This window comes from Mangifera indica, chromosome 12, assembly GCF_011075055.1.
Source record: "Mangifera indica cultivar Alphonso chromosome 12, CATAS_Mindica_2.1, whole genome shotgun sequence".
Lineage (NCBI taxonomy): Eukaryota > Viridiplantae > Streptophyta > Magnoliopsida > Sapindales > Anacardiaceae > Mangifera > Mangifera indica.
The window spans coordinates 6,659,184-6,681,254 of NC_058148.1; the positions used below are offsets into that span (position 1 = coordinate 6,659,184).

A 22,071-nucleotide genomic window follows, 5' to 3' on the forward strand; every position below is an offset into this window, starting at 1 on the left:
ATACTTTGTCCCATCTGGTGTCTATTTGATACTTTCTGGAAGCTAACTATAGGGATTTGACACTTTTCTAAGCTCAAGCTCTTTTTCTTTCACTACACAATTTCTGAATTTGAATTAAGCTTTACTGCGAGCGGCCCCTATTGAGGGTCTATGTCCTACTACGGACATGTCCTACTGCAGACGTGTCCTACTGCGGACGTGCCCTACTGCGGGCGGTGTAGTGTAAAGTGCCCCCTCATAGTTTATAACATGCATGCGAGTTTTATATCTTACTAATTTTACTTCCATCTAAATTTATTTATAACTCACCAGACATTACTCTTGGGACGACCTTTGAATCTTGAGTCCCAACCTTTTCTTACTTTTCTTTCTTTTCTTTTTCTTTTTTTTTTCCTTTCCTTTCTTTTCTTTTCCTTTCCTTTCTTTTCTTTCTTTTTCTTTTCCAAACTGTGAAATACTGTTCACAGCCCTGTTCATTTAACAAGGTAGCCTTCTTTTTCATACAATTTCACACTCCAAACGGTTCCTAATTCATACAAGTTATATATTGTTGAAAAGAGAATTCAAAGAGCTTTCTAACAAGCTATAATAGTACTCATAATTCATTCAATCAGGCAGTCAAAACAGTAGATAAAGTCAGTGGCAAAAACTGCCTCCTCTGTTTATTTGATAAAGCAGTCCTTGTGGTTCATGCAATATTTAACAATCCAAATGATTCCCAATTCATACAAGCTATATATCGTTGGAAATAGGATTCAAAGAGAGTTCCAACAAGATATAATAGCACTCATGATTCATCAAATAAGGCAGCCAAAACAGCAGATAAACTCAGTGACAAAACTGCCTCTGTTTATTTAGTAAACCAGTCCTTTCGGTTCATACAAATCTTTAACAGTCCAAATGATCTCTAATTCATACAAGCTATATATCATTGGAAAGAGGATTCAAAGAGCTTTCCAACAAGATATAATAGTACTCATAATTCATCAAATAAGACAGCCAAAACATGAGAGGAACTCAGTGGCAAAAACTGTAAATATTATGCAACTTTCTGCCATGAACAAAATCACATACATAGACATCCCAAATGGCAAAACAATATTCCTCAACATCAAAATCAACATTTATAACATAGATCTAAGGAACCAAAAGCCTAAAACATGTCACATATCAAGGATGATATCCCTTACCTTGTTTCAAGCCAAATCTTTGCAAGTTGGCTTCCTCCTCTTTGTTTTGCTTCCTTTATCACCAAGACAACTTTAAATCAATACCAAAACACTCCAACATATTCACATAACATGCATATAAACATAGATAAAAGGAGAAGGAAGGAGATCTTTGGTTACCAAAGCTTCCAAGGTGCTTATTCTTCTTTTCTTTCTTTACTCTTCTTTCAAACTCTTCAAATCATCCACTTTCCTTCTAAAAATGAAGAAAACAAGTAGGTAAGGGTTGGCTGATGGAGTTTTTACGGGAGAAGATGTAAAATGATGGAAAAGTCTTCTCTTTCTCTTTATATAAAAAGCCTTATCTCTTTCTCTTTTTCTCTTTGTCTTTTTCCTTTTCTTTTCTTTTTTTTTTTCTTTTTCTTTAGGTATATATATATATATATATATATATATATATATATATATACACACACACACACACATATACATGCAAAACAAATATATGTACTTAAAATGGGAAATATCTCTAAATAGAGTCAAAAAACATAAATACCCCTGGAACATACCTGAGGGTATTACAATATGATTGTCCCAAAGATAGAATAAGTCGTGCATTGATTTACAATTAATTATTATGTAAACATGAATGATTGTGCATCATTGTTTACTAATTAGGATGGAGACACAACACCCAATAGATGACCATACATAAAACCCATGCATTCACTCATGACACATCAACTAAGATGTAATAAACACTTGTGCAAAAGAGTATATGACCATTCATATAAGTGAAATGATGATGATATCCTTAGGTCACACAAGATTGTGAACATGAAGAAGATGAATTGTTTATGATGCAAGGAAGTACTTTTGGTCATGGAGAACAAATGATCATGAATGATGAATAGGCATGAACAATCATGAAAGAAGAAGTTGTGAATATTCATACTAAGTCAAAGTGTATGCTTATTCATGGATAATGTACGATTAGACAAAGATAAAATGAACACATGTTTATAGTAAATGGACTATTGTTCATGGGAAATAGTCATTCGACTGTTTTAATTTAAAGTTTAGCCTATAAATACACTACAATTTTATACAATGACTAAGACTCGTGAAGATTCCACAATCTTATCTATTTCTCTTATAAATACAATAATCTTTCAACTTAACATGAAAAAAAATAAATAAATATTAATCTTCATATTTGGATTTAATGATCTTCATTATTGAATTTGTGTTTTTTTTTATAGAAATTTTGGTTATGAGCTTATGAGTTAAAATTAAAAAATGACAGTAAAGGTTAAAGGATTTTAGGGTTATTATTGGAAGTAAGGCTATAAACAAGTTAATTAGTTTATAAACAACTTGCGACTTGGCTCAACTAAAGTTGAGTTGAACTCACATTTAAATCTTGAATCAAGCTTAAGATTGAGATTGATATTGATATTGATTAGTTCGATGAGCTCACAATTTAGTTTGAATAAAACATCAATAAATCCTTAACGGCTTTAATTATGGTGATGAATTAAAATACTTGACATGCATTAATTATGTAAAGAACAATGTATATTCCTAATTCTTTGTGCATTGTGTTTGATATATTATCGACACTAAAATAATAATAAAAAATATTATTGAAAAATGACTAATAAAATATTGAAAACGCAATGGATAATATACCTTTTGTTATTGTATTTTATTTTTATAGACCAAAATCGTAAACTAAAATAGATTGAACTATAATTCCTTAATTGAGTTAGTTTAGTTTGAAGTATGAAATGATTTAGTTTGCTGACTTTATCAAATCATTTTTTAGTTTAATTGAAAATTTTTTTAAACTAAATTGAATTGAATTATATATAATTTAGGGATTAATTAATAAATATATAAATTGTAATTTTTTTAAATTAAAAAGTTAAAACTAATTTTTAAATTATACTCAAAAAAATTATTTTTATCTTTGGGAAATTTTAAAAAATGGCCAAAATGCCCTCCCATTAAGCAAAAATAGCCAAAATCACTATTTTCAAGTCAAAATGCCCAAAATCACTGTTTCAAAAAAAAAAATGCCTATGTCTTTTTTAATAACAAAACTACCCTTCTCCTCATATTTATATAACTCTCCCACTTACTATGAGGTTTTAATATAATTTTAGATAAATATGAGAGGTTTTTGGATATTTTATATTATAAAGGCATTTTGATATTTATTTATTTATTTCAAACTTTTTCTAAAATGTTAAAATTACCCTTCCCTTCATTTATATAACTCCCCTCATTCATTATGGGGGTTAAAATAATTTTAGATAAATATGAGGGGTTTTTAGATATTTTACATTGTAAAGGCATTTTCATTTTTCAACTTTTAGAATTCGAATTTCAGTTCCGTTTTTTCGAATTTCACCGTTTTACGATATATCGATTCGTATTTTTCAGATTTCTGAAGGATTTTCCGTTTGTTGCCATTCTAGGGTTTTTCAACTTTTACAATTCGAATTTCAGTTCCATTTTTTAAGATTTCATCGTTTTACGAGATATCGACTCGTATTTTTCAGATTTTCGAAGGATTTTTCGTTTGTTGCCACTCTAGGGTTTTTCAACTTTTAGAATTCTAATTTCAGTTTCATTTTTTCGGAGTTCACCGTTTTACGAGATATCGACTCGTATTTTTCAGATTTCTGAAGGATTTTTCGATTGTTGCCATTCTAGGATTTTTCAACTTTTAGAATTCGAATTTTAGTTTAGTTTTTTCGAATTTCACCGTTTGACGAGATATCGACTCGTATTTTTCAGATTTCAGAAGGATTTTCTATTTGTTGCCATTATAGGGTTTTTCAACTTTTAGAATTTGAATTTCAGTTCCGTTTTTTTGGATTTCACCGTTTTACGAGATATCGACTCGTATTTTTCAGATTTCTGAAGGATTTTTCGATTGTTGCCATTCTAGGGTTTTTCAACTTTTAGAATTCGAATTTTAATTCAGTTTTTTCGAATTTCACTGTTTGATGAGATATCGACTCGTATTTTTCAGATTTCCGAAGGATTTTCCGTTTGTTGCCATTCTAGGGTTTTTCAACTTTTAGAATTTGAATTTCAGTTTCATTTTTTCGGATTTCACCGTTTTACGAGATATCGACCCATATTTTTCAGATTTCTGAAGGATTTTTTGATTGTTGCCATTCTAGGGTTTTTCAACTTTTAGAATTCGAATTTTAATTCAGTTTTTTCGAATTTCACCGTTTGACGAGATATCGACTCGTATTTTTCAGATTTCGGAAGGATTTTTCGTTTGTTGCCATTCTAGGGTTTTTCAACTTTTAGAATTTGAATTTCAGTTTCATTTTTTTGGATTTCATCATTTTACGAGATATCGACCCGTATTTTTTAGATTTCTGAAAGATTTTTCGATTGTTGCCATTCTAGGGTTTTTCAACTTTTATAATTCGAATTTAAGTTCAGTTTTTTCGAATTTCACTGTTTGACGAGATATTGACTCGTATTTTTCAAATTTTCGAAGGATTTTTTGATTGTTGTCATTCTAGGGTTTTTTAACTTTTAGAATTTGAATTTCAGTTCCGTTTTTTCGGATTTCACCGTTTTACGAGATAGCGACTCATATTTTTCAGATTTCTAAAGGATTTTCCGATTGTTTCCGTTCTAGGGTATTTCAACTTTTAGAATTCGAATTTTAACTTTTAGATAAGGATTTTATTGTTTTTTCATGACAAGATTATTTAAAGAATGAACTCAAATACGATACATATTCATATATAACCACAAATAAAGTATATCATATACATATGAAAATACAATAAATATATACATCTAAACATAGAAATAATGATAAATATACATCCGTGAGTTACTCTATACAATGAAAATACAACTGTGTCGCTAATCGTCGACGCATAGAGGTAGACGACTCTCGGGGAAAAACGTAGCTCTGTGCCAACACCAAACACTCAAAAAATCACAACATAAAAACGCCACAGTCACCGGAGCCCAACCCCTTCTGAGGGACATTCGACGCTCGATGTAAAGTAAGGGGATCACGTCGTGGAGTCCTCCTAGAAGCTGTCCAAAAAGTCGTCGCCTCTAATAACGCGGGAATAAAGGTCATGTACGGTCATATGCGCTGCTCCAGAGTCCCTATATTCTCCGAATATGAAACATCTGAATCATACACCGTAATCGACCACTCACGAAAATCTATAACTCCGGCGACCCAATGTGCATTCTCGAAGTTTATAGGGATGAAAACCTATAAACAATGAGACATTTTAGTTACAATTCGTTGTCGTTAACCAATTGAATATAATAGAAATATATATAAACTCTACCTGATCGACTATCCCCCATGGTTTGTACAATAATCCCGGGGTGTACGATGCATCAACCATCCTCGTGAAGAGCCCCGAAAACTCAAACTCTCCAATCGGTGTGGTCTGCCAACTCTTCCAGGCCATCTCAATATGACCTCCAAAGAATGTGTGGGCAGTCGTCCAACGCTGTGAGATAGTCGACTGGTGATCGTTCTGCTGCCGACGTAATAAAGCCAAAAAGGAGTCCACATGCTAAAATGGTTTAAACAAGTTCACGTGTTAGTTAGTAATAAATATATCTAGCTTTTTATGAAATTATATAATATAGACAACTCACATCGTCAGTCAACCACTCGCGCAACTCTACAACAAGCCTCCAGAAGCTGGCCTTCGACTTTGACCCGATGAAGTAGACATCATATGAGTCGGAAGCCGCAGCGCTGGTGTACCACGTGAGGAAAGATTCCTCACGCTCAGAGGCAGAGGATGGAATGGTCGTAGGTTACCGTTTCGCCCTCCCTTTGAGTGGATTCGTATACGGGGTGCGAACCAGCGGATCCTTCCGGACGATCCGACCACGTGCTGTACGAATCATCTACATGTTCCCAAAAAAAATAATTAAATCCAAAATTCATCCTACGTAACAATTAGCATTAATCGATTTATCTTACCTTCTCCAAGTATACGGGATGAGGTTTAGCTGGAGAATCTTGAATCACGGTCAAGTCCACCACGCGTGCTCCCTTGGCGGACTAGAAAATACAAATTTTGAACATCTCAATGACCATTATATACAACTATTTATATACTAAGTATGATTGATATACCTCAATAGGGATGGGCTCAAAATCGTCCTCCTGGAAGTCCTCCTCCTGTGAACCAATATCCATAATTTTTTTGGTCGAGCTCGGGATATCAGCAAGTAACCATAATCGCTCGTCCTGAAAATCAGTCGAAACATCATTAAATAAATAATATAATTGAAAAGACAGATCAATCAATGACAATTTTAAAATAAAGTTAACCTGAACTTCCGGGGAAGGTGTTCGGGGAGAACCCTCGATCAATGTAACAGAAGGACTAGCCGGTGCGTCCTCCGGCGCACTACTCTAAGATATTAGTAATAATAACTTAATTAGTGACATTTCAGATATAACAATACTATAATATAATAATGACATTTAACAATAAATATAAATTTGAAATATCATACGGACCTCGTGCAGGTGACGGGATGGTATTGCGGTATCAACGAGGGATGTTGGTGGGATATCCTCGCCCCTCTCCTGTGCGAATGTAATAATAGTTGTCAGAATAATAACACTGTAGACATTTTATATAAGTAATAAATTAAAAGTGGTTTTACAACCTGAGCAACGGAGGCTGGATATGTACGCATGATGATGTCCTCCAAACGAGTCATACGATCCTCTAATCGAGTCATCTGGGAAGAGACATCGTCACATAATCGGGTCATCTGGAAAGAGATATCGTCATGAAAACTCGATATCTCACGTAAAATCGTAGCACCCCAGTGCGCTAATGTAGCATCTAATGTCGAAAAACTGGGTGGTACGAATGGGGGACACTACTCGGTGGCATGATGGGTAGAATCATCCTCCAGTCCAGGATGGTCCTCCACCCTACGGTGGTCTTCCACTGCAAGATGGTCTGTCCGTGGGCTCTGAACAACAGGGGAATATATCGACTGATCCATAACAGGATGCTGAATAGGCTCCTCATGTGTCTCAGAAGTCTTGATGGGTACATCTGAAGGGCTTGAGGATGGAGAAACCCCGTCTGTAGTAGCGATCGGAATCGAAAAAGATAAGGAAGAATCAGCATCGGATAAACCGGTGTACTCACGAATCTCAACGTACCACGGTAAACCCTCCTCGATCGATGATGGCTCAAGAGGGAATGTAACATCCTCCTAATGATGAAGATATATAAGTGAAAATAATTGTAACATATAATGAATTAATCGACTTATTAATTAACTAGTACATACCGGATCACCACTGAAAATACGCCCTATATGAGTCCAACTAGGGACATCTCACGTACGCCACCTCAACATCCGAGGGGACGAATAGAGATCGACAAGATCAATCCAATCGTGTAACGTCTCTAGAGTCTCGTATATCCAAAACTGTAATATAATCATTTACGATGTAAATAAATCAATTTATAGTTTTGTCAATTAATATATATAAATGATAATATAAAACTTACTTGAAATGCGAACAGAAATCCATAAAGGTCGTATTTACGGATTTCCGGTATCCGTCCAGAATAGACTCTCTCACTCATCTGTGACATAGAATCGTATGTCATCTGCCACACAACAACGCCCCATGGGTAGGAATTAAACCCGTCCAAATGATCAACTAACTGGAAGTAATCCGTGGACACCTTCTTTCGTCGATCATTCCCCAACAAAACAATGTGAAGAATATATAACAAGGCCATCTTGATAGCGTCAATATCGTCATCCCCCCATGGCCTCGACAAGAAAATACGCTCTAAGTCGTGATACTGCACCGTCGAAAAACCTCGAAAGTAAGTATCTCTGATCCTATGTCCGGAAGAGCGAGGCATATATGAAGAGACATCAGTCCGTCGACTAAACGATAGACCTGTCACTAGTGCAAACTCGAACGGACTAAATCTAACATCAACCCCACTAACCCTGAACCAAAACTCATCTCTAGCAGAGGGTCGATGTAGTTGTCGGAGTAGAAACGCATGAACCAACATCCCGGAGAATTTGGTTTCGGGTAAACGAAGGAGATACCTGAAACATGTCCTCTCAAATAGTCGTAGCTGATCTGGGGTCAATATAGCAGTAATCCGAGATAATGCGGCACGCTGTGCACGACATATCGCCTCTGCACGGAAGTGTCTGGTCTCGTCGGGGATTCGCAGCTCGTTGTCAATCCGTCTTCTTTTGTGAGAAATATCCTGAGACAATGTAAAAAATTCGTTAGACATGAGTAAAAACAAATATGTAAACAAATGTATACGTGAAAAAAACATAAAAAGATGAAAAATACGAGTCCATATCTCGTAAAACGGTTAAATTCGAAAAAATGGAATTGAAATTCTAATTTTAAAAGTTGAAATAACCTAGAATGGCAACAATCGAAAAATCCTTCGAAAATCTGAAGATAAGAGTCCATATCTCGTAAAACGATGAAATCTGAAAAAACAGAATTGAAATTCGAATGCTAAAAGTTGAAAAACCCTAGAATAGAAACAATCGAAAAATCCTTCGAAAATCTAAAAAATACGAGTCCATATCCCGTAAAATGACTAAATTCAAAAAAATAGAATTGAAATTCGAATTCTTAAAGTTGAAAAACTCTAGAATGGGAACAATCAAAAAATCCTTCAGAAATCTGGAAAATACGAGTCCATATCTCGTAAACGGTTAAATTCAAAAAAATGAAATTGAAATTCGAATTCTTAAAGTTGAAAAACTCTAGAATGGGAACAATCGAAAATCCTTCAGAAATCTGGAAAATACAAGTCCATATCTAGTAAAACGGTTAAATTCGAAAAAATGGAACTAAAATTCTAATTTTAAAAGTTGAAATACCGTAGAATGGTAACAATCGAAAAATCCTTCGAAAATCTGAAAGATAAGAGTCCATATCTCGTAAAAAGGTGAAATCCGAAAAAACAGAATTGAAATTCGAATTCTAAAAGTTGAAAAACCCTAGAATAGAAACAATCGAAAAATCCTTCAAAAATCTGAAAAATACAAGTCCATATCTCGTAAAACGGTTAAATTCGAAAAAACGAAATTGAAATTCGAATTCTTAAAGTTGAAAAACTCTAGAATGGGAAAAATCGAAAAATCTTTCAGAAATCTGGAAAATACGAGTCCATATCTCATAAAACGGTTAAATTTGAAAAAATGGAACTGAAATTCTAATTTTAAAAGTTGAAATAACCTAGAATGACAACAATCGAAAAATCCTTCGAAAATCTGAAAGATAAGAGTACATATCTCGTAAAACAGTGAAATCCAAAAAAAACGGAATTGAAATTCGAATTCTAAAAGTTGAAAAACCCTAGAATAGAAACAATCGAAAAATCCTTCGAAAATCTGAAAAATACAAGTCCATATCTCATAAAACGGTTAAATTCGAAAAAATTGAACTGAAATTTCAATTTTAAAAGTTGAAATAACCTAGAATGACAACAATCGAAAAATCCTTCGAAAATCTGAAAGATAAGAGTACATATCTCGTAAAACAATGAAATCCAAAAAAACGGAATTGAAATTCGAATTCTAAAAGTTGAAAAACCCTAAAATGGAATAAATCGAAAAATCCTTCGAAAATCTGAAAAATACAAGTCCGTATCTCGTAAAACGGTTAAATTCGAAAAAACGAAATTGAAATTCGAATTCTTAAAGTTGAAAAACTCTAGAATGGGAACAATCGAAAAATCCTTCAGAAATCTGAAAAATACGAGTCCGTATCTTGTAAAACGGTGAAATCCAGAAAAACGGAATTGAAATTCGAATTCTAAAAGTTGAAAAACCCTAGAATGGGAACAATCGAAAAATCCTTCAGAAATTTGAAAAATACGAGTCCATATCTCGTAAAACGATAAAATTCAAAAAAACGGAATTAAAATTCGAATTCTAAAAGTTAAAAAACCCTAGAATGGAAACAATCGAGAAATCCTTTGGAAATCTAAAAAATACGAGTCCATATCTCGTAAAATGGTTAAATTCGAAAAAACGAAATTGAAATTTGAATTCTTAAAGTTGAAAAACTCTAGAATGGGAACAATTGAAAAATCCTTTGGAAATATGAAAAATACGAGTCCATATCTCGTAAAACGGTTAAATTCGAAAAAACGAAATTGAAATTTGAATTCTTAAAGTTGAAAAACTCTAGAATGGGAACAATCGAAAAATTCTTCGAAAATCAGAAAAATACGAGTCCGTATCTCGTAAAACGGTGAAATCCGAAAAAACGAAATTGAAATTCAAATTCTAAAAGTTGAAAAACCCTAGAATGGGAACAATCGAAAAATCCTTCGGAAATATAAAAAATACGAGTCCATATCTCGTAAAACGATGAAATTCGAAAAAACGGAATTGAAATTCGAATTCTAAAAGTTGAAAAACCCTAGAATGGAAACAATCGAAAATCTTTCGAAAATCTGAAAAAAACGAGTCCATATCTCGTAAAACGATAAAATTCGAAAAAACGGAATTGAAATTCGAATTCTAAAAGTTGAAAAACCGTAGAACAGAAAAAACGGATATAAAATTCGAAAACTACACGATCAAAAACCCTAGATAAGAAAAATCTCAATTTACCCCCTAATGAAAACTCAAACTCTAAAAGGTCCACTGTGTTCTAAGGAATTTCCCCGGCTTCCAAATATTTTAAAAAAGCTACTTTACCCCCCTAAAAACAGCCAATCTTGGCTGAACGTGGGATGCGCAATTTGACGTGGGAAACACTGTTCCCACGTCGGACTGCCGATCTCTTCGGCAGTCATTTTCAGCCTCCGATTTTCACATAAATCAAATCTATACGTTGTCTAACACAAAACCCCTCAATCAATTCAACAAAAACAACCAAGAATCAAAACATTTTAAGCATTGTTCAAACCATAAACCTTAAAATTTCAAACCGAAAAATCTCAATCAAATCTCAATAATATGAGCAATAACTTGATCCAAACAAGATTAGGGGAGATATACTAACCTTCTTTGCCATTTTCGGGTGCCGAAAATCAAGAAAATCGACGGAAATCAGATTGCCCGTGGGATGAACGTGGTGACGTGAAAATGTTTTGAAATTTGAGAGAAATAAATAGTAAATTCGCTAATATTAACGTGGGAAATCGGAAATTTGGCTGTTTTATATATATGGACATTTTCGTAATTTCGCCAAACTCACGTTGACGTGACAAATATCAAAAAAACCCCCCGTGGGCTATAGAACTCAACGACCCCCCAATTGTTTTAAAAAGCTATTTTACCCCCCCTAAATTAGGCTGAACGTGGGATTTATTATTTTGACGTGGGAAACACTGTTCCCGACGGACTGCCGATCTTCTCGGCAGTCATTTTCGGCCAAATTTTGGTTGTTTCAGTCACCGATTTTCACATAAATCGAATCTACACATTGTATAATACAAAACCCCTCAATTAATTCAACAAAAACAATCAAGAATCAAAACATTTTAAGCATTGTTCAAACGTAAACCCTAAAATTTTAAACCGAAAAATCTCAATGAAATCTCAATAATATGAGCAATAACTTGATCCAAACAAGATTACGGGAGATGTGATAACATTATTTTCTATTTTCGGTTGCCAGAAAGCAAGAAAATCGGCGAAAATGACGTTCGCCGTGGGATCGTCGTGGGATGCGTTTAAAATTCTAATTTTCTTTGAATTGCACAGTGAAAATTTGCTGTGTTTATATATGGGGGCATTTTCGTCATTTCACAAAACATGGGCATTTTTGCTTAAACCTGAATTTTTTGGATAATTTCGCTTAGACCCCTGGCATTTTGGCTAATTTTTAAAATTTCCCTTTATCTTTTAACTCAAACTCAAACTCAAACTCGAGCTACGCTATAGTATAGATGGTAGTATATGGACGAAAATAAATACACCTTAAATTTCTGTTCGATTGATAAACAAAATAAAAAAGTAGACACGCTTCAACGATTACCGCTAGTGCTAAGCAAACTCCAACCAAAAGTTTCTTCTTCCCCTTCCTTCTCCATTCTTCCTGCAAACAATTCCTGTTCCAATTTCAATTTCTCAGTAATGGTGACGCCGGCGATTTCACCACCAAACCCTCAGCAGGTGCTGCAATTCCTGTCTTCCGTCCTCTCTCAACGTGGCCCCTCCGCTCTCCCCTACGCCGAAGACACCAAATGGCTCATTCGTCAACACCTCCTTACTCTAATCTCAGCCTATCCCTCTCTAAACCCCAAAACGGCGACGTTTACTCACAACGATGGCCGATCCGTTAATCTTCTCCAAGCCGAGGGCACCATCCCCATGGCTTTCCAAGGCGTCACCTACAACATACCCGTCATAATCTGGCTCATGGAGTCTTACCCTCGCCACCCGCCCTGCGTTTACGTGAACCCCACGCGCGACATGGTTATCAAACGCCCTCACCCTAATGTTACCCCTTCAGGTCTCGTTTCGGTTCCGTATTTGCAGAATTGGATTTACCCAAGCTCCAATCTTGTTGATCTCGTACGCGAGTTGAGCGCGTATTTCTCACGTGAACCTCCGCTTTATTCCCAACGTCGTCCTGCTGTTTCAAACCCTAATCCTAGTTCTGATTCTAATCCGATTCCATCGAATTACGGATCGTCGGCTGTTGCGCGTCCTCATCCGGCCCCAGCTCCGGCGCGGCCGTTTCCGCCGTCTCCGTACGGGAGTCGGGTTCAGCATCCGCCGCCACAGACGGAGGATCCCGCGGAGGTTTACAAACGAGGCGCGGTCAACAAGTTAGTGGACATGGCCCACGGGGATATTGTGGGCATGAGGAAGGCACGTGAGGCGGAAATGGAAGGTTTGTTTAGCACACAAGCTTTTTTGAGACGTAGAGAAGAAGAAATTGATAAGGGTTTAAAAGAATTGCAAGACGAAAAAGAAGGATTGGAGCAGCAATTGCAAATGGTGTTGATGAATACAGATGTTTTAGAAGCTTGGGTTAGAGAAAATCAAAGCAAAACGAAAGATTTTAAGGATTTAGATGTGGATAATGCGTTTGAATGTGTGGATGTGTTGTCGAAACAAATGTTAGAATGTACAGCTGCTGATTTGGCGATTGAAGATGTGGTTTATTCATTGGACAAGGCGTTGCAGGATGGTTCTGTTCCGTTTGATATCTACTTGAGGAATGTAAGGTTATTGTCTAGGGAGCAGTATTTCCATCGCGCCACAGCTGCAAAAGTTCGGGCTGTGCAAATGCAGGCTCAGGTTGCTAGTATGGCTGCTCGGTCTTCACATTATGGTACATGAAACGAAACTGAATAAGTTTGTGGTTATTGGACTGTTTAAAGAATGAAGTATTAATATAAAAATTAGTTTAAAGTTAGCTTCTTGTGAAAGTTATTTATGTCATTCATCCAAAAAATGTTATACTGTTATCATTTTTGGTCTTTTATTATATACCTATATCTTTTTTTTTTTTTTTTTAACTTTGGATTTTAGATTGTTCACTGTGCATTTGTATTGATAGGAGAAAATAATATACATTTATCTCAGTGATACGTGAATATTGGTCAATCGATGTTCTGGAATTCTTTTTTTCATTGAGCTTTTACAAAACTGAGTTGCAGCACTTACGTTGATTCTTATTTCTTTCTAGTAGAACTGTATTAATAATAATAAGTAAGCTTTAAATTAAGTAGATAACTTCTGATGTTGTGTTTTCAACATATTCATACAGGTAGTAATCATTAACCTCTTTTATGAAAGTTTGTCACCGTTACTATAACAATTTTCTTTTAAAATAACAAATCTAATGTTGAGTTATTGTTTAACAACGTACTGTTTTTCCTTGTTGTAACGGTCATGGGCATTGTTGGTTGTAATAATCTTGTTCTCTTGTTTCAGTGTTGTTGATACTGAAGGCCTTAGTCAATTTGGCTCAAAATAGTATGGTTTTAACGTCTGTTTTGTATAGTTTCAAATTTTTTTTTCTCCTTGCAATCTTTCAATGGAATATTCAGCGGAAGAAATATGGAAATTATTTATTAGAGAATTTTCCAAGTGCTGTGAACTACCATCACTGCTTTTTATATCATAGGCGTGTACTTTTGTGGCAATTCAGCTTTGAATTGCCTTGGGATTCTCATACCGATATGTTAATACTCAAATGTTTTTGCCCCTATAAAATATTGAATGCCCTTTAACCCAAACTGCAATGTTAACTATCTTGATTATCAACAAACATTAGGTAGACAGCCCACTCAGATTGTGTTTAAAATGTTTGGTTTAGCTCTGTAGATCTTTTCCTAGACAATGTGTTCAGCTGCCTCTTCCATTCCTTTATTTCCATTCATGCAATGTGCTTTTTCAGGTCATTGCTTCTCTTAGCATTCTATTGGGAGTTTATAGTGGGTTATTAATAGTTGTTAACTTGAGCCAATACCTCTTTTCTTTTTATTATCTATGTTTTTTAGTAAACAGAAAAGATATGTGTTAATATGAAGAAACGAGAAGTACAAGCATGACCATGTATGCACTAAGAATACAGGATTACACCTGATAATAAGATAGCTGGGGGGATTAGGGTGGTAAAAACTATATAAAAAGCTGTAAAAATCAGTATAGGTTGTGTGGTCCTTGAAGAGAACTAAATTTCATTGAGCTTAACTGGGAAGAGGTTGTAGATGGTTGATTTCCTAGGGCTGTTTTTAAGCAAGGGTTAGCCACATTTTATAATGTCTTTGTTGAAAAACTATCTACAGGCACATTGAGTAGCTTTTCTATTGTTGTGGACAGTTGGTCCACTTTACAGCTAAACTAAGATCTTTAGATCCGAAGCAACCTTGAAAACTTGAAAAATGTCGGACTAAAACCCATTTCAGGCACCATTAATTTTAGGCTATTGCACATGGGAGCTGGGAAGGGAGAAGGGGCATGGGTTGTGCATGCACGTGCAGTTGCTTTCAGGCCTGCTATATTTTCTTCTCCATTTTCTTCAATAACAGAAATCTGATGTTGACAGTCTGAAATTCATTAATAGATTTTGAGATTGATGACTTGATACTTATAATGTTGAAAACATAGTGTTGTGTTTAGTTAATGAAATATTGTTCTTGAACTTCTTGCTGAGTTTGAATGCTGTGACAAAATTTAGGAGCCACACGGAGGGTTGACATAAATTTTAAGTGCATGTAGGAATGTGAAAATAAACTTCATCTACGTAGTGCATGATCAGAATTTATTAACTGAAATTTACCTAGTATTAAGTGATTGTTGAAATGTAATATTATTATGTGATACGCCATGCCAGTTTCGAGCTTTTTCCAATTTTAAAGGGAATCTTAGGTTAGGACCGAAAAACTGGTTCACTCCATCCTGGTCCTAATGTATTTTTACAGTTGAATATGTGAAACCACAATAGCTTTGGTATTGGCTTTGTTTATCATAAATGAAGTCATAATTGACGTTGTTGGTGTGAAAATTCTTTGTTTATAGGTATATTTATTTGTTGACATTGGATTTGGACTACGATTCCTGAACCTGAGGTAAGAATCTAAAACAAAAGAAAATTTCGTTTCAAGGAAACTGAACATTTGTCTTCTACTGCATTCTAACCGAATTCAAAAACATATTAAGAGAAAATGATTGAATATTGAAACTCTTAGACATGGCAATGCCGCTATTATTGTATGCCACCCATGCCACTTGAAGTATGGAAACCGAAGTTTGCCTCTGAACACCAAAAACTACAATCTATAAAATTATATATATATATTTTTTAATATATAAATAAATACATAAACAGTATGTTATTATGTGATTTGATTGAATTAATGATAAAATAATATTCAGTTATATAATAATACACCGTGTATATATTTACTACAATTTACATATACTATATCGGTTTAGGATGTTTACTTCAACACTGGTAGATGTAACATAGACCTTTTATTGATAAAAACTTTTGAACAATTGTTTGAAGAACTAATACACAATTAATCTTATTTGTACAAATTTATTTATAAATAAAATGTAATTAGATAATTTTAAATTAAAGATAAAAAAATTTATGATATATTAAATATAAATAAAACACTTATTAATGACTATTAATTTGGGTATAGCTAATTATTTCAAATTAAAGATAAAATAATTAATATTAAAATTTTCTCATTAAATATGTAAGTTTATCACATCAATTTATAGGAAATAATCTATATAATTAGTTCTTATATGTAACATAATTCAAAAATAATATTCTAGAAATACATGGTAGAAAATTGTAGGGGGTTAATGTCATGCACCCACACCCTCTCTTCTAAGGGTATGAGTTATTTGATCATGTTTTTGGTGTTAGGTGGGCAAACCCAATACATACACAAAATTAGAAACGAAAAGCCCTAAAATACCTAATAATTATTTTGCCTGTGAGAATGCTAGATTCATGTTTACGAGGTATTTATGATCAATTTTTGAATATTGTATATGACAACTTCTATGGTTATTTTAATAAAACAACATAATTTTTAAATAACATACCCGCCACTTGGCTGGTTTTATGAAAATCTTCAGTACTTGCACAATCCTTGTATTTCTTTCTATCTCAAGAATAAAACTAAGCTTGCTGCTAAAATTTCAACATAAGGGCAGAATAATCATTCCAATTCACAAGAAGACACTGTTATACCATATATTAACAACATTCAGCAATTTTCCATCTGCTGTCAAAATACCATTACAGGCATCAAAAACTCAGACACTAAGCAGCCTATGAAGTTACAATCACTGGCTACACACCCATCAGCAAAAGGATCTAATGGTAGCTGAATATGGCCTACCTGGCTAAGCTATCAGCAATACAAAATGTGTGCCTGTTTAATCAGTAATACTGCACTCGATAACTGCCACTGTTTCTGGTACATCGAACCAAGAGCTACATCCGAAAGAAAAAGAAACTATAAACAGGTTTAGTCAATTATAAACATTAACACCAAAAAAAAGAAAAAAAGGAAAAAAAGCAGATAATGCCACTGTAACTGCAGTGATGAGCGACCAAATTCCAGTTGATAGTTTCAGTATAAAGTTATGCATGCAACATATGCACAGCAACAATGTGTGAAGGCATCCACACAAAATTGTGGCTAACAAAATACTATAGTTTCTATTAATGAAAAATTTTAGATTGGTAGAACGTACACAATACAAGAACACTTTAAAAAAACCTTTGTCTCTCAGTGTCTGACATGAAGCAGAAATGAACAAGTAATCACCTTTTTCTACAGTGTAAAGTAGCTTCAAGCTTATGGGTCACATAGCCTAGAGTTTGTATGGGACCTTGAATGATTAACTATAGACAAAGTTAAGCCTTATTTTTTTTTTAATGTCTTTAACATAGAATGTTCTTAGTCACTTCTTTTGATTTTTGATAGTTAACAATACCCAGTAAAATTTATTTTTTCTTACAAGGGCATTCATTATGATCTGTATGACCGTGCGCCTCCCTTTTTAGTTTGCTACCAAGATTTCATCTCCTCTTCTTTTTCCTAATTTCTAATTCTTCTATGAATCTACTAAATCAAATCACAAGTTCACAACAAACCCTTGGTTTCTCCAGTCAAACTGTTAACCCTATCTCCAAAAGCAAATAAATTTCAACGTCACAACTAATCCCTAAAGTTACAACGAACCATCCTCACTATCATCAGCAAACTCTCGATATACAGCCCTAACAAGTACACATCCAAAGTAACAAATAAATGAATCTGTTTTTGTCGTATCAAGATAAATAAATTTGTGCTTTCCAACAAATAATCAAGTTGGTACCAATATTACCCACAACCAGTTTCCAGGACCACCTAGTGTGGATGACAAGCAGGGTTGAGAAGGTGGACTGTGACCCAATGCACCCAGTCACGGCAAGAATATATTGGAAGAAAATATGATTCAGTTACCAATATCAAAATAACAAAGCAACATATTAAGCAACTACACAGATACTATATAACACTTCCAACCAGTAACATTGCTTTTAAAAGAGCAGAATAAGAAAGCCTCACTATCATGTCATAATAGAAAGTTAAAAAAATAAAAATAAATAAAACTGGATGCTTTAAAGTAGAATATTTGCACAATTTAGGCATAAATATTTGATTTGCTCATAGAATGGTTGCACAATTTAGGCATAAATATTTGATTTGCTCATAGAATAGTTGCACAATTTAGGCATAAATATCTGATATGCTTGTTCAGTGTTTAAATAAAGATCAACCACAACTTGTCAAACCATGATCATCAATAACAAACATCAAAGATGTAGTGCTAAGAGAACATCATTCATTGTCATTAAAGTTCACACATAAATAAACATAAGTGAGATTGCAAACCTTTTAGGTCATGGCAACCATGGATTCCTCTCCACAAATTGAAAAACATTTAACATCAACCAAAATAACCCTGGCATTTTGGTGATCCACATAAGCATTTCCTTTTCCGGTGAGTATCACTATTACCTTCATCTGATCGGGCAATCCCATAATCATATGTTAACTCCGTCATGGGGGGAATGTGTCTCATTGCAAAAAATGCAATATGGAGAGAGGTTTCATTGTTTTCTTCAAACATAACTGGTTGCCAGAACACATTTGGAGAGCAACTGTGATTCATAAAACGGGCAACATTTCCACCATTCTTTGAACTTATTATGAAGGGAAATGGAATATCATATTCTTCAGTAGACTGATTAGAATCATCTTCATCTATTAAACCAGGTTCATAATTCCACTTGAATGAGTCATAAACGCGGGTAGTATCAAAAACATAATCATCATGTTCCCCTTCCTCTCCATCTTGTCTTGATTTAACTTTGTCTATGACTTCACCTACATATTCACAAATAAAAGTACCAGCTCGGATAGGATCCCATGAACGCAAAGCCCAGCCCTTATCTTTTGTTTTAAACACTTCCAAATGAACCCTAAGACCTGTTTGTGACACTCTGTTTTTGCAATTAGGAGTACATGGACAGGAGGGACCGCATTCATATATCATAGGCTTCCGGCTTACTAGGACCCCATTTGCAGTATATGGACAATAACCCCTGTTTTTCTGCATGCATGAGCAATTTGGATTACCTGGGAGGCATGCACTACGACAGTTACATCCAGAAGAAGGCTGAGTTAATCTACTGGATTTTGTATACTTTACTCTAGGGAAATAAGTAAAATAAGCAGGCCCTTTCTCATCATCAATATCATTCACAAGTGATACAGGTGTGCTCTCGGCCCCAGAAGTAAGGTCTGGAAGAATAAGTCCGACCCTTGATGACAAACCATCCTTCCAGTTTTGAATCAATTTCCAAACAGAAAACGCACCAGGCTGCCCAGGCATTCTCACCAATTTATATTTAAACATGTTGCAACCTGATTTCCCCTTCTCCTTCCAAGATTCTTGAATCCTATAAAGTCCATCATAGACATAAACCTTTGTGTTGAGACTAACACCATCTTTCATGCCCCGAATAACTCTTACTTCATTACCCCGGCGCAAGCTCCTCTCTAAAGCAAGATTACCCCTTTCAAGTTTCTGATCAGATGATTGCTTGTCCTTGTTGTTGGCATTTCCACCCTGCCCGGTATATACCAGAATATCACTATCCTCAGCATCATCATCATACCCTCCAGATGATACGATGCTCAATGCCACAGGTTCTTCCTCTAAATCACCCCTCGAGGTCATAAAATCAATCCCAGCCATGGACTGTGAATGCAAACCAATCACACACAACTCTATCCGAAAGAAGAAAATATCACCAATTTCCACTCCTGGAACAGCTCCAACCCTCTTCCTCGTATTGGTTCGTACACCAGTTGTCAACAATATATTACCCGCTTTCAAATCAGCACGCCTTATAATCCCAGTAGGAGACTCTTTTGCATCCTCCATCTGACTAAGTCTTCTCCTAAGGGCATCATATCTAATCAACACACTAGTCACAACTTGCCTATTACCCTCATCTCGCTCGTATGAACTAATCCCAACAACAAAATCCTTACTGCTAGATGCCACAAAATCCAGGACATCACTCTTTCTAGCCTTCCTTTGCCTAGAACCAGATTCCTGCAAATTATAAACCTTGCCACGTTTTTTCCCAACAGAAGATCCCATCTCCCCATTAAACCCATCTGAAAGATTAATTTCTGGTGATCTAAATGACCGAATGGGAGCCGCAAATGATGCAGGCGGTGTCTGTGTATGGTAAGAGTGGTTGTTTTGGCTTGCATGAGACACATTTTGAGGGGCAATAAAGGGGTAAAATGGCGAAAACCCAGCAGGGAAAGGCCCATATGGGGGTGCACAAACAAAAGCAGGTCCTTCAGGACTTGAAGGTAACATAGGATACAAACTACGAAAAGGTTTTACTTCTAATACTTTTGTTTTATCAATAGGACCTTGAGGAAATGTGCTGTAATCTGACCCTCCTTCCATCACAAAACCTTACAACAACACAAAACAAACAGAAACCAGCTTTATAATTCAAAAACACATTTCTATACGCAATTAAGTTTTGAATTTTAATTAAAATTTTTCCCTTCCATCTTAAAACCTGGCAAATACACACAGACAAACACAACTCCTATATTCTCACAAAACCACCTATATTTCAAAATCCATTTCCCTACACAAGTCAAAGCTTAATTTCTGCCTGCAACAAGAGCAAAAAGCTAAAACCCAAAACTAAAGTAGATTTTAAGCAAATATCCAAGAAATCTTAAGCTCAGAATCTGAAAAAGGTTACAGATCAGAAGCAAGAAAATTCTCAAAACTGATAAGGGTGAAATACTAAGCTAGTATTCGCAGCAAAGAATGATTGAGTGGAGAAGAAATGCGGGTTTGGTTTGTGAAGTCAATTTAAAGCTTCTGTTGTTCCGCTTTATAATTCAAAAACCCACTTCTATACCCAATTAAGAATTGAATTTTAATTTAATTTTTTCCTTCCATCTTAAAACCTAACAAATATACGACGCAAACACAAATCTTATATTCTCACAAAACCACCTTATAATTCAAAATCCATTTCATTCCAAGCCAAAACTTTAATTTCTTCCTGCAACAAGAGAAAAAAAAACTATAACTCGATACGAAAATTAAAATTCTAAGCAACGATCCAAGAGATCTTAAGCTCAGAATCTGAAAAAAGTAGCGCATCAATAGCAAGAAAATTGTAATACCTGAAAAGAGTGAGATAGTTAACTAAAATTTGGAGGAAAGAGTGACTGAGTGGAGAAGAAGTTGTGGACCAAGGCAATTAAGCTGCGGCAAAGTGAAGTTTAGGAATAGGAGAGGCAATCCGACGAGAGAAGGGTCGACAGCAGTGTTGTAGTTAGTCTTATAATAAGGAATTACGGTGTCGTTTTATTTATATAATAGTTAGTTTAGTGTCAAGGACAACGAGAAGAAAGAGACGGAATGATAATTGACAGATCGTGCTTTGGCTTGAAGTGAAATTGCCTAAGGGTAGCTCCCCAGACACCAACCCAACCGCCCCACACCACAGCCCAAACCCACACCCCCCCCCCCCCCCCAAAACCACCGCCCAAAAAAAAAAAAAGACGGATATGAAGGATATGTGTACAAGCATCATTGAAGATATATAAGATCAAATTAAAATTAATTATTGGATTTGAACTTTCATTTGTTTGGGTTAAAAAAAAATTGTTGATGATGAAATAAAAAATTAAACCCAACAATGAAAATCATTAGTAAAGTGAAAATCATTAACTTTATATATTAAGATTCCCTAACGAGAAATATAGTACAATGGAAAGGACTTCAAAAACTAGGTTTT

General features: G+C 34.9%; 2 protein-coding genes across 5 annotated transcripts; one reads left to right on the plus strand and one right to left on the minus strand.

Moving 5' to 3' along the window:
- The first annotated feature begins 12,168 nt into the window (after positions 1-12,168).
- LOC123192328 (protein ELC-like) lies at positions 12,169-13,825 on the plus strand. Its single transcript, XM_044604839.1, has one exon. The coding sequence runs from the start codon at positions 12,318-12,320 to the stop codon at positions 13,530-13,532; it is 1,215 nt and encodes a 404-aa protein (XP_044460774.1). The 5' UTR covers positions 12,169-12,317; the 3' UTR covers positions 13,533-13,825.
- Positions 13,826-16,860: 3,035 nt separating this feature from the next.
- On the minus strand, positions 16,861-21,730 carry LOC123192327 (histone-lysine N-methyltransferase, H3 lysine-9 specific SUVH1-like). 4 transcript variants are annotated; one of them, XM_044604835.1, is made up of 4 exons: positions 21,455-21,724; positions 21,282-21,330; positions 18,611-20,719; positions 16,861-17,160 (listed from the first exon to the last, which is right to left on the minus strand). In XM_044604835.1, exon 3 carries the CDS (start codon positions 20,709-20,711, stop codon positions 18,666-18,668), a length of 2,046 nt encoding a protein of 681 aa, XP_044460770.1. In that variant the 5' UTR covers positions 20,712-20,719; positions 21,282-21,330; positions 21,455-21,724; the 3' UTR covers positions 16,861-17,160; positions 18,611-18,665. The 4 variants fall into 4 exon arrangements, with proteins under 4 accessions (XP_044460770.1, XP_044460773.1, XP_044460772.1 ...); XM_044604838.1 differs by having other exon boundaries at positions 16,861-17,166; positions 18,611-21,330; positions 21,455-21,730; XM_044604837.1 differs by having other exon boundaries at positions 16,861-17,182; positions 18,611-21,330; positions 21,455-21,730.
- Between the last annotated feature and the right edge of the window lie 341 nt (positions 21,731-22,071).